This window comes from Malaclemys terrapin, chromosome 17, assembly GCF_027887155.1.
Source record: "Malaclemys terrapin pileata isolate rMalTer1 chromosome 17, rMalTer1.hap1, whole genome shotgun sequence".
Taxonomy (NCBI): domain Eukaryota; kingdom Metazoa; phylum Chordata; order Testudines; family Emydidae; genus Malaclemys; species Malaclemys terrapin.
The window spans coordinates 13095526-13112703 of NC_071521.1; the positions used below are offsets into that span (position 1 = coordinate 13095526).

A 17178-nucleotide genomic window follows, 5' to 3' on the forward strand; every position below is an offset into this window, starting at 1 on the left:
CGTCCAGACCCCTGCAATGGCGAGGTATAATCCTCACACAGTGGATGTACCAGATATTAAACTGATATTCTACTAGACACTAGCCAAAAGATAATGTGAAGGTACTATATTCTGATTTTCCACCCCCACTTCCATGCTGAATTTAAGTTTCTCAGCCTGAGAACAGAAAAATTGTGAAAATAAATTGTGGATTATGAGTTTTTAAGGTCTTTCCATGATTTTTGCTGTTTCCTGCAGTATCAAAGTTTTTGTTTAAAAAAAAAAAAAATTGAGCTTTTCCAATTGCAAAGAGCCTTCAGAATATAAATTCTCTCTCTCTCTCTCTCTCTCTCTCCCCCCCCCCCCCCCCCCCAGCTCTGGAGAAAAAGAGCACATGAGCTGTGCCACCCACCAACCCATTCACCTCGCTGAAGTGCCAGCTTTAAAGCCTTGTTGGATAATCAATGTCCCTGTCCACACCATGGCTTTGTCTAAATTTTCTAGGAAATCTCTCACCGCTGTCACTTATCTGTGGTAGCACAGGTGGTTAGGGTGACTAGATGTCCCGATTTTATAGGGACAGTCCTGATATTTGGGGCTTTTTCTTACATAGCACCTATTACCTTCCACACCCCGTCCCAATTTTTCACACTTCCTATCTGGTCATCCTACAGGTGGTAGGAACACACATAGATTGAGGCTTGGATCCTACTAGCAACAATCCTGTTAAAAAACTACTAATCATAGCCCCTGACACTGTAATCATGTTAGGAATGGATGTAAACAGTGTTACAACATGTACGTTCCATATTACAGCCATGCTTCCATCACTTCTCTAGTGAGTGGAGATATTGCCACACTCTAATAGATCTCACCTACACACATCCATTAACCCAGAAGCATTCCAAAAAGTACCATAAACCAGGGATGCTGGAACAATTTTTATGTGGAGGCGCTGAGAGCCATTGAACCAAACTGTAAACCCTGTATATAATGGAAACCACTTCAAGCCATGGGGTGCTGCAGCATCCCCCACATCGACAACCACATAACCATACATGCCCCTAATTGGAGTAGCTGTCAGTTCACAGACTGGTTACCTTTCTGTTTGGGGAAAATACGTTTCTGGCGCTGCAGATTAGACCGTCTCTCAATCACAGGGTTACAGAAGGTCACCTGCCAGGGAAGCAGAGGAGACTCAATGCTTAGCCTTCTGATCAAATAGACCATTCACACCCATTCAGCAAACTAGGAGTCACATAAGCAGGCAGACTCCAGACTGAGTTACACTATCTACTCCCCTCAGGTGCTATGTTTAAAAAATAATAATAATAATAATAATAATTAAAGTTAGAAGTATCCATTAACATGAAGTACAGAGAATCTGACAAAGGCAGAATGATTGGCTCATAACTAGGGCCCTACCAAATTCACAGCCATGAAAAACATGTCACAGACCATGAAATCTGGTCTTCTGTGTGCTTTTACCCTATACTATACAGATTTCACGGGGGAAACCAGCGTTTCTCAAATTGGGGGTCCTGACTCAAAAGGGAGTTGCGGGGGTGGCGGTGGGGGGGGACGCAAGGTTATTTTAGGGGGGTTGCAGTATTGCCACCCTTACTTCTCTGCTGCTGCCTTAAGAGCTGGGCGGTCGGAGAGTGGCGGCTACTGACTGAGGGCCCAGCTCTGCAGGCAGCAGCACAGAAGTAAGGGTGGCAATACCATGCCATGCCAGCTTTACTTCTGCGTTGCTGCTGGTAGCAGCTCTGCCAGCAGCCGCCGCTCTCCAGCTGCCCAGCTCTGAAGGCAGCGCCACTGCCAGCAGCCTTGCAGAAGTAAGGGTAGCAGTACCGCTAGGGTAGGGTAGGGTAGGATAGAAGTAAGGGTAGCAGACCCCCCACACACAACTCCTTTTTGGGTCAGGACCCCTACAATTACAACACTGTGAAATTTCAGATTTAAATACCTGAAATCATTAAATTTACTATTTTTTAAATCCTATGACCGTGAAATTGAGAAAAATGGACCGTGAATTTGGTGGGACCCTACTCATAACATTTAAGAGGTCTTCCATCCCAATTGATGCCAGTGTACTTTTCAAATTATATACATAAAGCACTGCTGAAATGTAGCTACCCCCAAAGTGGGAAGCAGCAGCCAGTCACTCCACAACACAAGAGTGACAAGAAGAGAAATTTTGGCTAAGAAGACTGGGTCAGACCCCAATTTAGAAAAGATCCCCTGGGATCTTTTGTCTCCTGCAAAGGAGACAGGACTGTGTTTTTTTAAGGATTACCTGGAAGATCTCGTAACAAATTGAGATCCATGCACTTTGGACTTGTCTACACTGGCAATTTACAGCACTGCAACTTTCTGACTCAGGGGTGTGAAAAAACACCCCCCCCCCCCCCCCCCCCCAAGCGCAGCAAGTTTCAACGCTGTAAAGTGCCAGTGTAGACAGGGCACCAGTGCTGGGAGCCACACTCCCAGTGCTGGTAGTTACACCCCTCGTGGAAGTGAGTTTTTCAGAGTGCTGGGAGAGCTCTCTCCCAGCAAAGCGCTGCCATGGCAGCACTTTAGCGTTGCCAGTGTAGACTAGCCCTTTATTATCTCAAAAGATGAAGGGATAAGCCCAACCTGATGGGATTTGATCCCATGGTTCCAGACAGTCTGGGTGATTAAAACCTAATCATTAAGCCACCCGCTTTAATGTAAAGTGTTGCTGATAACTCCTAACAAAAGCAAGTCAAAGACTGTGTGTTTTATGTAGTGCCCAAGTAATTACAGTGGGGGCCCTTTAAGGGTCACTCCTGGCTATAAACACACTCATCTTTTTAAAGTATTTCTTTCCTTGTTTTCAGTTGGTGCTTTTGTCCTCAACCATCTGAGTGTAGATTGTATCAGCCACAAAGGCCACTCCTTAGGGTGGGTAATAATCAATTATTGTTGGTTTTTTTAATCAGATTTTTATTTTAAATCAATTTTTTAAATTTAAATTAAATAAACGTTTATTTTTTTTAAATAAACCTATTTAGAATGACTTTTTAAATTATGACAATCTATGTTAAGGCTTAAGTTTACTATAATCTATTAAAATCATTTAAATTAAATAAACACATATAATATGTAGTAAATGTTTGCTGCCAAGTTTTAAAGTCATATCAGTGAACTGGTGAAAGTCACTGGCTAAGTACCTCTCACCAGTGTTTGTTGATGTGCTAAACCAGATTTTTAAGCAGATGCAGAAAAAAAAAAATATTTGATTTCAGTTTACTCAACTAGTTCAGTTTAATGACTAGTTCAGGGATAGGCAACCTATGGCACGAGTGCCAAAGGCGGCACACAAGCTGATTTTCAGTGGCACTCACATGCCCGGGTCCTGGCCACCAGTCCGGGGTGCTCTGCATTTTAATTTAATTTTAAATTAAGTTTCTTAAACATTTTAAAAACCTTATTTACTTTACATACAACAATAGTTTAGTTATATATTATAGACTTATAGAAAGAGACCTTCTAAAAACGTTAAAATGTATTACTGGCACACAAAATCTTAAATTAGAGTGAATAAATTAAGACTCGGCACACCACTTCTGAAAGGTTGCCAACCCCTGGACTAGTTCATTCTAAGTTAAGAAATCAATGGGAGTTGAAAGTGCAGGAAAACTTGGTTTCCTCTTTCAATCTATGAATCAAAATTAAGTGCAGGAAGATGAAATCTATTCCTTCTGAAAACCTGAAGGACATGGTGACAAGAAACAACCAGTTCAATGTATTAATTACAGATACTTTATTTGTTTAATAAAATAAATCAGTTAGTTTTAAATCCAAAACACGTTTTGATTAACTTTTTCATTAACTTTGTTTAAATGTATCCAGCATATTTAAGGTAGTTTTATTTAATAATTTTTAAATGCTGTTTTGTGCATTTTTTATTTAATTCTAATTTCCATCTACATAGCCCTTGACACAAATGCAGGTAAAAAAAATTGATCGTTTAGTAAATAACAAATGCATTATTCACCATTCCCAAAAACAATAAAAAACATTAAAAATTAAGAATCTGAATAAATGAAAGGTAAGCTATACAATTGCTTAAATAAATGTGTGTATAACATATCCTCCCTGTTCACTCCTTCCATTCTCAGACAAGCACCTATTTCCAGGGTAGACGCCACACTCTAAACGGGGATGAAAACTATTCGAATTGCAAGTGCTCACCATCCCTCCTCCTCTCCCCACTAGAGGACAAGCAGATTACTTTTGAGGTATAAAGACAACACATTGAGTGAGGGTCGAAGTGTATCTAGAGGTTAGAATAGAGAAATGGGAATCAAGACTCCTGGGTTCTAGTCCCAGCTCCTGCACTGACTTCTGTGTGACCTTGGGTAGGTTACTTCACCTATCCATGTCTCAGTTTACCCATTTGTCTGCAACCTTCTCAATACAAGGAGAGTCAAACCCAACAGAATTACCTATCACTTCAGTGTATACCCGAAGAAAACCTCTGAAGCAGTGACTCTTCTGGATAAGAAAGGTAAAATCTAGAGCCTTTACCTCTGCAAAAAGCATCCCTTGGGGTTCAAGAGAGAGGCACATCCCATGGCGTTCATTATCAAGAAAGTCATCCAAGCGCAAGAACTTCACTGCACACAGCTCTCTCCAGTCACGCCAATAAACTGCAATCTCCAGCTCCCGGGACTGGAAGAAGAGAAGCAGAGAGCTTGGTAATGGACAAGGCCAATGCCCTGGCACACATACACTCCCATAACCTACACACTCTGAACTCCACCTTTTCCTGCCTTGTAGAAATTCCATGCAGCTAAACGATGCAGTGTATAAGAGACCTGCTCCAAGGAAGAGGTGACATTTCCTCATTCCTATTGCTTCCCACCTCTTTGGTCTTTTCAGACCTTTAGCAGCTACAACTTTCTTTAAAGATTGCTCATTTTCATGTAATTTCTTGACTTTGCTCCTACATAAGACTGAACCTCATCCCAAATATCCCAAAGTGAGGTGTATTGCAGGTAAAAGATGGAGCATGGCCGCTCAAATTGAGACAGAAGAAGGGCATCAAATGCTCAGACTGAAGCTATACTAGAGGTAACCTGTGAGTAGATTTAAGAATGAGGAGAAGGCTACATTATCAGTCCCAGTAAAGAGATGAATCAAAAATGGAATGACAAGTATATCACCAAATCCACAGAAATAATTCAAATAAAGTTAAAGATCAAAAAAGGGACACAACACTTTTTTGTGTCTGAGGACAAGACTGAAGAGATCCTGGAATTCCTATCATCCTACAGAAATAAAGTCTTACCCGATCCAGCTCAATGACAAAGCTTTGATCCCAAGCCTGGTTATTAACTGGGCCCCAGTTTGTCTGACCAACCACTTTATTGTCCACTTTGAGCACAGCGAGCACCTCGTCTGGACAAGGGAGAAAGTGTAGGTTACAATCTTTTATATGGTCATAAGTTGGAATATACTTCTTGCTGGAGGTAGCCACACAATCCAATCAGATTTCCAGCACAGGAGATCACTAAGGGGGACAGGAGACCAAATGATTCAGCCTCTTCCCCTGTTTCAGGATCCAAGTTTCCAGGTTTCCTCTCACTGCACTCACACCAGACTGAAAGGTGGCAGGCACATTAGAAGACACCATCACTGATGCAACAGGGAATATCATACTCACTACACAGCTCCTCATTCCGCAAGTGCTTTGCTGCAGTACTGCGGCCATGAATACTCATCCCAGCTCGTGCTCGGGTCAGGGATTTCATGTCACTTGGGCTCCCATGATTGGGAGATGAACCAAACACTCGGGAACGTCCTGGAACTTTTTCCAACAGATCCTGACACCCCATCAGTCTCACTTCTAATGAACCTGAGGAATTTCACCGAAGAGTGTTATTCTCAAGAAAAGTTAAATTATTCTAGTCAGTCCACATAGGAAGTCAGAAACTTTAAATTTATGCTGTCTAGGTATTTTACACTTTTAATCCAGCCTTCAGTAGCTATTAAAGTCATTACAACCTGACAGCTTTTTGGTGGCCTACATGCAACAAACTGAGGACTTGATCCAGTTCCTAGTGGAACAAGTGTCCACCTCACAAAAAACACCAGTCATGACATGGGTATATAGGGAAGAAATATTCCCCATGCCCTGCAGCCTCGGGTACCTGTAAGAGCTGTGGGTTTGATCAGTGAAGTGAAGGGCTGGACGCTGACATGCTGAGCTCCCAGAGAGGAAGCATTCACTAGCTCCTGCTTGATGAGTGCCCGCTTTGGGTGATCAGAAGAAAGCTCGTTAAGCTGCTGCTCCAGGGACAAGCGCAGCAAATCAATCTTCTGAGATGATTCTTGCAAACGACCCTGAGCCTGGTAACAAGGAGCAGAGAAAAAGCTAGTACAGGCTTTGAATTAATAGCCACTGCCATGATCTTGGTACTACTAACACTTCACAAGTGACCCAACTTCCCATCCTCAAAGGCCAGGCACCATCCTGCTCATGAAGGACAAGAAGGGACTATCAGCACCACTCATTCATCGCAACTCACTGCTGCTGAGGGTCAGGAGGATTCTGCCCTGAATAAGCTCCCACCACGCTATTTCCGACTTGAAGACCAGACTAGGATCAAAAATCCAAAACTGGTTTCTTACACACCAGTGCACTATAAGCAGCCACCACTTTGGACTCCAAAAGATTTCCAATTAAAAATGACTGGTATAATGAATGCCCAAGTTGGATAATTACTATAACTAACACTTCACAGTTATATAGAGCCTTTCATCTGACACCTTCAAAGCTCTCTACAAACATGAACTATGGCTCACAAAAGCCCTGTGGGATAAGTATTATCCTCATTGTACAGATGAGTAAACGGAGGCACAAAAAGGATAAGTGACTTGGCCAAAGTTACATAGCAAATGAGTGAAATTTTTTATTCATATTTTCCTGTTCTGACCATTAGAAAAATTAAAGAGAGTGTTGTTTAGTTTACTATAAGTTCATTTTTTTCTGTCCTAGCTTTATGATGTAAGTCAGTTGGCAAGTTCTGGAAATGTAACGTCTCTCACAAGAACAGCATATGATGGGAGGGCTTTATATGTGGCTTTTTAAAAAACAGTCATTGCATATTACATGCAATGAATCAGATGGCAATGACAACCACAGAATCTCTCAAACAGCCAGTAACAGCAGTTATACAAGGGAATTATCACCTTCTACCGTTACAGTTGCTGGGAGTAGCAGCTGCCGAAACATCACTATGAGCAGGGACTGCAGTATTATGGCAGTGCTGGAGGATTTAGACCAGTGTCATGGGACTTGGCAGTAGGGAGCCACCATGTCATTGCTGAGAACAGGGCTAGGGCATTAATGGGCAACAGCTGTAATACTGTTTTTCCTCTGACAAAAAGGTTACTATCCAGCATACAGAAAGACACCACAATGCTTCAAGTAGCAATACTGCAATGGTGCTTACTTCAGCCAACACTTTGCGATCCTGCACCCGCCTGCCTCCCAGGATCTTCACCACATTTTTTGCCCCTTCAGCCACGGCAGCTTCAATGCATAGGTGATGTCGCAGTTCCTCGATGCGTAGCTCCAGGAGACTGATGGTGGCCCCCATCTTCACTGGTAAGGTTGGAGATAAATATAACAATCAGACAAGCATGTGGCCTAGCATCTCAGGCATTGGGGCTTCATAATTCAGCTATATCTTCTCCGAGCGATGTCAGATATCCAAAGCATCTTACCTGCTGGATCCATTGCATCCTCTATTCCACCTGCCAACTGAGATACTTTCACAATCTGCATCCGAATCAGCTCAATCTTCGTCTTGCTGTCCTGGAGCATTTGCTGAGCTGTTGCCAGCAGCTTCCGGTCCTGGCAAGACAGATTACAGATGGCTAGGGAGGTCCATACAGGAGAGAACTGGATTTTAATTATGTGTTAGACTAGGACAAAGATGGGGCACCACAACATACAAGACCTTAAAAGGGGTCCCAGAAAGTCCTAAAACTTCACACAATGCCCAGTTGTGCAAAAAAGATGCATAAGCAACAGGGATGATGATTTCCAACCATGGTAGATACAGATGAGGGATCTGTGATATGCTGTGACACCTATGAAAGATGTGACGAGTTTCATAGGTAACAGTGTCCTGCCCTGTGAGTACTTTCAACTATGATTTTATTCTGATGTTGCAGTGATTCAATATTGTGCTTCCCTAGTCAATTGTGCTGGCAGAGTTGTATGGGTGGAGGTGTGGAATAAACCAGAATGTCTAAGTTCTTTATCTTACTCATATAGTTAAATTAAGCTTCTTAATTAAACTTTATTTTTTATTCTCCTCCAGAATATTAAATATAATTATGCCAAACACAACAAGCATGATGAATAAGAAAGCAGTAAATTCCCAAAAAGCTCTTTTTTAAATAACTCATACACAAAGATACCATTTACTTCGCTCCATCTTAAAGTCTCTTTTGAAATAAACAGTATTGCACAAACGTGGTACATCATATCAGAAACTTGATGATATGGGATAGTGTCACACATTAAGGGTCATATTCCAAAGCATTTTATTTTCTTACCTTTGGTCAGATATTTTGGCTCCTCTCCCTGTACTGCACCTCCCAAAGCCTGGATTGACTTTTCTGGAGGCAGTACTCCATGTCTGTGACTGACAAGATTTACCACTTCTGAGACTTTGTTTTTAATCTGTTTCTAATCTAGTGGCACTACCACCAGTGTTAGATGCTGGTAGCCATTCTAATGTCTAATATTAGTAACTAATATCAGAGAACAGAAGCATAATCAGTATCTGAAGTGTAGGAACATAAATTACCATACTGGATCAGATCCCTGGTCTATCTAGTCCAGAATCCTGTCTGTAACAATGATCAGCACCAGATGCTTCAGTGGAAGGTACAAGAGCCCCCACAGTAGGCAGACTGATTTGAATTGTACTAAATGATTGTCTCAATGACATCCTGTGACAACGAGTCCAACACAACCTGTATTCATAACACTGTTCCCCCATGGGATAGTACACCATGCTGTCACAGGGCTGTATATCAGCTCATGAACACACAGATGGGCTCAGCCATGCAACCTAAAACTCCTCTGACTTAAAGCGTCTCCCTGTCACACTCAGATCTGGAATAAAGATTTGTGTGTGTTTGCACTATTAACAGAAATCTTGTTCCAAGGTGGAATGCTCCCTGCTTATTTCTACTCAGCAATGCTTACCTTTGACGTTGCATTTGAATACATCTGGATCATGTTCTCAGCTCCCTGTTTCACTTTCATCTCAATGTGCAGCTGCTTTTTCAGAGCCTCTATCCTCCTTGCCACTGGGTTTGGGTTCCTTTCCCAGAGACAAGGGTCCGGGGACATGGAACCATCTGTGCAACAACATAGTGAATTCCATTACCCTGCTTCTCATGGTTCCCTCATAGGGTAACAGGTGGCATGAGGAGGAGAGTATAAATGAGGTTTTCATCTTCAAAGACACGTACAATATACGGCCTCAATTGAAGGACAAATTCTCCTAGCTGTTGCGTACCCTAGCCTACTACTGACCCAATAGGAGAACTGCTGGCTTCTTAGGATCAGGCCCCGAGAATACCAACAACCTCCAATCTCACATTCATCCCTCTGTCAGGAACTTGCATGTTGGATTCTACTCCCCTATTTTCTCTCCCAAGCTCTGTAAGTCTGCCCAGATGAAGTTCAGGAGGCGATCCTACGTCCAACATACGTAATCAGTCTTTTGTCCATTCTGATTTATGTTATCACCTCCTTCCACCCCGATTAGTGTCAATCACAACTTTCCAAACTTCAATACCTCTACATTGTTCGTCTCACCTGGACATAAGCAGGAATCAGTTGAGATTCCTCTCTTAGGTAGATGAGATTTTTCCTTCCCATCACATTAGCCCCCGATAGAAAACAAAAAAAGGAAATGAAAGCATTGGCTATAATTAGGCTTACTGCTGAAGCTATCATGCCCAACAATTATGTCCCAAGACCTACCTGTTTTGCTCTCCCCTTTCTCTGTTACTACAATCCGGGCATTAAGCTCCTGGAGATCCCAGTGCAGCTGCTCCAGTTTCCGATTGGAAGATTTCAGCACATGCTCTACATGCACCAGATTTTTTTTGTCTGTTGTCACCTTGCGCAGATTTTCCGCCCCCTCTTTGATCTTCAGTTCCTTCTGGATAGCTCGACGAATTACTTCCTTCTCATCCTCCAGTTTCTGCTGGAACCCTGGATCCATGAGGTTCATCCCATTGCTCATTTGCAGGAGATAGATGCCCTAAAACCAGTACCAAAGGGGAGAGAGTTGGAGATATTATGTGATAGCAAAACGGTGAGTGTACAACACATCAATAGCGTTCTACCACTTCATCTCAACTACAGATGGTCTCAGACCAAAACCTTGATTCCAATCACCAACAACTTTGAGGAAAATCAGATCTAAATTTTAACTTTGCAATTTGGGACCCATCTTTGATCTTAATATACCCCAACTTCGCATTAATGCACAAATGAGATGAGTCCTCACAAAGGTTGCCTTCTTGTTATTTAATGTCTATTTATATTTGTGTGTCTTAAATAAGTACCAAAGGGAAGCTGTAATTTGTCCTCATCATGATCATGATGCTGAGTTACATTGGCATTATATAACAGGTGCAGATCTTTATTTTAATATGGCTTGAGCTGCCAGTTGTCCAAAGCTACATGCCAACTGGAACTTTTTAGAGGTGTAACAGCTATACGCTAACTTTTAGTGAATGCATGACCAAGTCTTCATCATTAAGGATGTATTAATCCATACATCTGTTTGTAAATTAATGAGTCAAAAAGTCAGCTGTACAAGCTATACCAGAAAAGGCAGACACAGTCTGTAGTCCCAATACCCATCCTAGCTGGGATTTGCCAGCAGTATGGCTTCTTTAACATTTTGCTCACATTTAAATTGATCTGGCAACATTAAAGTCTGCTCTTGGCTTTGCTTTTTAAGTCAATTTTAAACATTTGTTTTGGTGAAAGGTGTACTCATGATAGCTCTGAACTGACAGGCTCTGTTTATAGCCCCAAAACAGATACAGTTTAGTTAGCACAGACTTTCCCCATGTTCCCCCATGAATAGGCTTTCCACCCAGGCAGGGGCAGCCAGAGCTTTATCCAGACACCTGCTCTTGGCTCCACCCACTGCTGATGACATAGTAAGCAGCTCCACGCAGGGGACTCTAGAAAAGGAGGAGAGATTTTAAAGGGCTCCATAGCAATTAAAGAAAAACATACATATATGTATGTATGTATATATGTGTGTGTGTGTGTGTGTATATATATGTATGTATGTATATATGTATGTATGTATGTAGCCCAAGACTGATTAATTACTTAGCATGATATATACAAAATATACAAAATTAAGAGCAGCAAAATAAAGGTCCTGCCACACTCAGTAAATTCCCCAATCTCACAGAGTTGCTATCAGAGCAGGAACAGAACCTAGGAGTCCTGTCTCCTTGTCATAATCTTTAATATTAGACCATATATATAGTAACAAACTATATCAGGATTTGCATTATCAAGTCACTGGTGCACGTCATGGGCGGTTAAGACTTTACAAAGCACCCAAGGTACGTGCCAACTGTTCAGAAACAAAAAATGATTGAGTCATTGTAATGCTGTTATTGTGTTGCACATCACACAGCTAGTCTTATAAGCTGGCTCTCCATATTTCTTCACTAATCAGGTGTTGCTTAAATTTCAGTTTAATAGCAAAACGAGAGAGAGTGAGAACAAATTCTATTTTTACTAGTGACTTAAGCCAAAGTCAGGTCCACTACAGACTCGACAACCAAAAAAGGAGACTTTAGGACTGGTAATGAAACAAAGTGGCTCAGGCTTAACATCCTGACTCCAGGAAGTTCTCGCCCAATTAGTAAGGCCAGGAATCTAGCCAAATTCCTGAAGAAGAAGAAAAAAAAAAAAGGTTTCATCAAGAGGAACTTGAATCATGGAGCCCTTGAGTCACTCAGCCAAACGTTCCAACTCCAGGTCAGGAAATCAGGAAGTCTTTTGTCGATGTGTAGTAAGTTACTAAAAGGAGTTTGATTTTTTTTAATTACATTTTAAACAAATATTAGGAAAAAGTGTGCCTATTTCTCCTCTTCCCAAACCATATGGATAGGTAAATGCAACACACCTATCACATTTGTACTGACAAACTTATAGGGTAGCTGCTTAGTGTGAGCTTAGTGCTGGCAAAAGATACTGGACTGAGTGCGCTGGAAACAGACATCCTTCATTTATCCACAGAATGGATACAATGTGGGCAGAGTCAGGGTAAGTTTCCTCCACTCTACTCCCTGCCAAACACATAGCTGAAAGTCAACTATCTGCCTTGTCCATTTTCTAAATATATTTAGAACGCATATACCCTAGGGCATTGTGGTTGACAGGCTCTTTCTACCCCCTGTGGGCCAGAAGATACCCAGTGTTAACAGTGATTGTACTAGGGCAGTGGTTTTCAACCAGGGATCCAGAACCCCCTGTGGGGCCACGAGCAGGTTTCAGGGGGTCTGCCAAAATAAACCAGGGCAGAAAGCCAAAGCCTGAGCCCTGCCATGCGGGACTGAAGCCACAGCCTGAGCAACAAAGCTTTGAAGGCCCTCCTGTGGATGGGACTCCGGGCAGTTACCCTGCTTACTATCCCCTAATGCTGATCCTGGCTTTTAAGCTACTGGATATGCAGAAAAACAGTTGTGGCATGGGGTGCGGGTGGGGGGACAAGGAATTTTTATAGCATGTTGGGGGCCTCAGGAAGAAAAAGGTTGAGAACCACTGCACTAGAGGACATAAAACACTATTCAGTCAACACAGAAAAGGGTAGGACAGCAGAATGTGCATTTGGGCTGATACAGGGATAGCTCAGTGGTTTGAGCATTGGCCTACTAAACCCAGGGGGTTGTGAGTTCAATCCTTGAGGGACCCACTTAGGGATCTGGGGCAAAATTGGTACTTGGTCCTGCTAATGAAGGCAGAGGGCTGGACTCGATGACCTTTCAAGGTCCCGTCCAGCTCTAGAATATAGGATATCTCCATTTTGATGATAATTTTGCAAAGCTGGTTTACAAATGCTGGGTGGGGTGTCAAGAAGCTGACACTGCCCATGCTGCAGCTGTGCATCCCAGCAAAGGTTAGTCTCCTAGGCTGTTAAACCCTGAAACTGCAATGAGGTCCACAGCACTGGACCCACCGCAGAGCTGGGACCAGAGGGTTTGTCTACACAGAGACATTGCACTGGTTTAACTGAAATCACCACCAATTCAGCTACATCAGTGCAAACCCCTGCATAGACACTCATATCAATTCAGCATTCACCAGATGCAAGCTAAATCAACAGAAGGTTTAAACTGATATAGAAAGTCTGCACACAAAGATGCACCTTTTTAACTAAAGGGATTTTAAACCATGCCTTTAGTTAAACTGGTGCAACTCTGTGTTTAGACCAAGACTGAGTATGGCAGCTTTCACCTACACTCCATTTATTTTAAAACCTTAAAAGTACAGCACCCAGTTTGGGATAAATCAACTTCTAGCACTTGTGGATCTGGTCCCCTTTGCTACTCTGAATTATGCAGACATTATCCCTCCCCTCACAAAAAAAATAAAAATATCAGAGAGAAGGAAAGACCTATTTATTACATTAGGAAATTCCTTGCCCCAGGGACTGTTTCATAAATGTTCCTTGTAGTGGATTCTCCAGGGATTTTTTATGTAAACAATGCACGCCTATGTTAAAGTATAATTTAAATTTTTAATTTTTAAACATTTTCTAAAATACATATCTACATAATTGTTCTAGGTTTGTCATATTTGACACCACTGTGTTTGTGGAAGAAACGGCATTTGAATGATAACCAATTCAACCCATTTCCACCAACCTGGGGCCCTGGAGTCGGGCCATGGGGGACAGTGAGTGGGTGACATTATGATTCTGTTGATTTTTAAAAATCAAATTAAACCTCTCTGACCTTTCTGTCACTAACTTGCCCACAGAATGAGATTGTAACATATTATGCTCCAAGATTAGATTTTTCCAGATTCGTTTTTAAAATGTCCAAAATGGGACACACACACCACTTCCCATAGGAGAGTATTCCACAAACTAATGCATTCCACTGACAGAAAATGGTCCTGTTATTCACCTTACATTTTCCCTTTCTCCATCTCAGCCCATTTCTCCTGGTTAAAATAAACCCTTTTGTCATCCTAAATAACTAAACCATATCCTTAAAATTCACACCTATCAGACACTTGCATTCCTCCCTTAGTCATCTTGTAGCAAACTTAGCCCATATTTGTGGGGTTCTTTTGAGGGCAGAGAACATTTTTTCATTGTGTATATGCATGGTGTCTAGCACAAAGAAACGGTGATTTCCAACTGGGCTTTTAGACACTACCCCAATAATCGTCATCAGTGCAGGATAACCCCATTATTCAGAGCCAACTCTGTCTGTTCTGAGAATCACAGGGTCTACTCTGATGAGAGGAATGTGCCCCCACATACACTGGGATGAGCAGAAAGAGGGCTATACGCAATAGATCAGGATGAGGGACTGACTACTTCATATTGGGTGGAAAAACCGCAGCCTCACGGAAGGAAAAAAAGGCCTCAGGGTAAGGGAACTGGGGACTCCTAAAGAGTCCAGTTTCTCAAGCAAGCCAGGAGAACACTCTAGCCCCCGAGTGGATGTAGGGGTGGAAGGCAAGATGAGTTCCTGGGGGGAGGAGGCCATCCTGGGAAGTGGGGACCAGATAAAAGCCCCCCAAGAAGGGAGAATTTGGAGGTGTCAATGGGAAAAAGATGGGGGAGACACTTGCTGATTTTTCCAGAGGCCAATTTTTCTCTCCCTTCTAAACTACTGTCCCTCTATGTTAAGTCTCCCTATGCCTCCCCCACCCCCTTCAGGTTCTCCCCCCGCCCGCCGGACTCTCCTCCTCACCCCGCCCCACAAATCCCCTCAGGTTCTCCCCCCGCCCGCCGGACTCTCCTCCTCACCCCGCCCCACAAATCCCCTCAGGTTCTCCCCCCGCCCGCCGGACTCTCCTCCTCACCCCGCCCCACAAATCCCCTCAGGTTCTCCCCCCGCCCGCCGGACTCTCCTCCTCACCCCGCCCCACAAATCCCCTCAGGTTCTCCCCCCGCCCGCCGGACTCTCCTCCTCACCCCGCCCCACAAATCCCCTCAGGTTCTCCCCCCGCCCGCCGGACTCTCCTCCTCACCCCGCCCCACAAATCCCCTCAGGCTCTCCCCCCGCCCGCCGGACTCTCCCCCTCACCCCGCCCCCCAAATCCCCTCAGGCTCTCGCCCCGCCCGCCGGACTCTCCCCCTCACCCCGCCCCCCAAATCCCCTCAGGTTCTCCCCCCGCCCGCCGGACTCTCCTCCTCACCCCGCCCCCCAAATCCCCTCAGGCTCTCCCCCCGCCCGCCGGACTCTCCTCCTCACCCCGCCCCACAAATCCCCTCAGGCTCTCGCCCCGCCCCTCAGGCTCTCCCCCGGCCCGCCGGACTCTCCTCCTCCCCCTGCCCCCCAAATCCCCTCAGGTTCTCCCCCCGACCCTCAGGCTCTCCCCCGCCCGCCGGACTCTCCTCCTCACCCCGCCCCACAAATCCCCTCAGGCTCTCCCCCCGCCCGCCGGACTCTCCTCCTCCCCCTGCCCCCCAAATCCCCTCAGGTTCTCCCCCCGACCCTCAGGCTCTCCCCCGCCCGCCGGACTCTCCTCCTCACCCCGCCCCACAAATCCCCTCAGGTTCTGCCCCCGCCCCTCAGGCTCTCCTCCTCCTCCTCCCCCGCCCCCCAAATCCCCTCAGGTTCTGCCCCCGCCCCTCAGGCTCTCCTCCTCCTCCTCCCCCGCCCCCCAAATCCCCTCAGGTTCTCCCCCCGCACGCCGGACTCTCCCCCTCACCCCGCCCCCCAAATCCCCTCAGGCTCTCCCCCCGCCCGCCGGACTCTCCTCCTCCTCCCCCGCCCCCCAAATCCCCTCAGGTTCTCCCCCCGCCCCTCAGGCTCTCCTCCTCCTCCCCCGCCCCCCAAATCCCCTCAGTCTCTCCCCCGCCCCAGTCCCAGAAGGGCTCATCCAGATCCCCAGCGCGGGGACTCTCGGCTCCTGACCCGCCCAGTCTCCTGGACCCCCAGCGGATCTCCGTTCAGACAAGTCTCTCCCGCTCACCTGCCGCGGCTCCCCAGCCGCCATGGCTCCTCTTCCCCCGCGGCCCGCTCCAGACGCAGCCCCCGGGCTTCCTACCCCAGCGCAGCCACTCGCAACCGGCACTTTTCAAACTTCAACCTTAACCTCGGCAGGGAAGCACCGCTCGGGAGCCTGGAGCCAGCGCCCCCTGGCGGCACTGAGGCCGGCAGCGCCACCTGCCGGAATGCAGGGCGGCCCCCTGAGACTGAGGGATCCAGCGCCCCCGGCCGGTGAGATCTGGGATCCCCTGCCCGCCAGGAGGGGATCAGCACCATTTGCTATGACGCCGGGATCGCTGGCCCAGAGCTCTGCGTTTCCAGGGTCACCTGCCATGGACCCAGCAATTGGGTGCACCTCGCCAGGGATTCAGAGATCTGGTTCCACCTGCTGGAGATCTGCATAGCCAATGTACCTCACCTGACACTGATCCAGAGATCTAATGCTACTTCCTGGGGAATCCAGCAACCCTGTGCCACCTTCTCTTGATCCAGGAATCCGAACAACACCTGACAGGATGTGTAAATCCAGCACTATCTACTAAGGGTTCAGAGATCCAAGAGGGAAGGAGTCAATAATTAAATAGGGAAGAGGCTGTAAGGTGCCTCCTAAATATTAACACATTGCCAGGCAAAAACTTAGTTAAGATGGATTAAGGTTGTCAATATTCATCAGTTCATTCAGGGAGAAAAAGTAAACTTTAGGGCAATGGTGACATTTTCTATATAAACTTACTTGGATATATTATGTTAAAGTTACATTTTTTAAAAGAGCATTGAAAAGTATGGACCTGCACAATTAAGGTCAGACAACCTTAATTCTGACCTTATCTCGAGCTTTCCACCCTCACCACTCTTGGGTCTGGCATTCTGATTAACAATTTTTTGTGAGGATTGCCAGACTGTGACTCTAAACATCATAAA

At 45.0% G+C, this 17178-nt stretch overlaps 1 protein-coding gene across 2 annotated transcripts in view; it reads right to left on the minus strand.

The window, feature by feature from the left end:
- Nucleotides 1–16724, minus strand: part of PKN3 (protein kinase N3) — a 30636-nt gene extending 13912 nt beyond the window's left edge. The window contains exons 1-10 of one of the 2 annotated variants that reach the window (XM_054007447.1): nt 16676–16724; nt 10025–10307; nt 9239–9393; nt 7741–7870; nt 7467–7618; nt 6162–6360; nt 5675–5866; nt 5300–5409; nt 4537–4680; nt 1080–1155 (exon numbers count right to left, since the gene is read on the minus strand). In XM_054007447.1, coding sequence (XP_053863422.1) covers nt 1080–1155; nt 4537–4680; nt 5300–5409; nt 5675–5866; nt 6162–6360; nt 7467–7618; nt 7741–7870; nt 9239–9393; nt 10025–10289 — 1423 coding nt within the window. In that variant the 5' untranslated portion in view covers nt 10290–10307; nt 16676–16724. Of the gene's footprint in view, nt 1–1079; nt 1156–4536; nt 4681–5299; nt 5410–5674; nt 5867–6161; nt 6361–7466; nt 7619–7740; nt 7871–9238; nt 9394–10024; nt 10308–16240; nt 16320–16675 lie in introns of those variants that run through there. The other variant, XM_054007446.1, reaches the window with a different exon arrangement.
- Nucleotides 16725–17178: the final 454 nt, after the last annotated feature.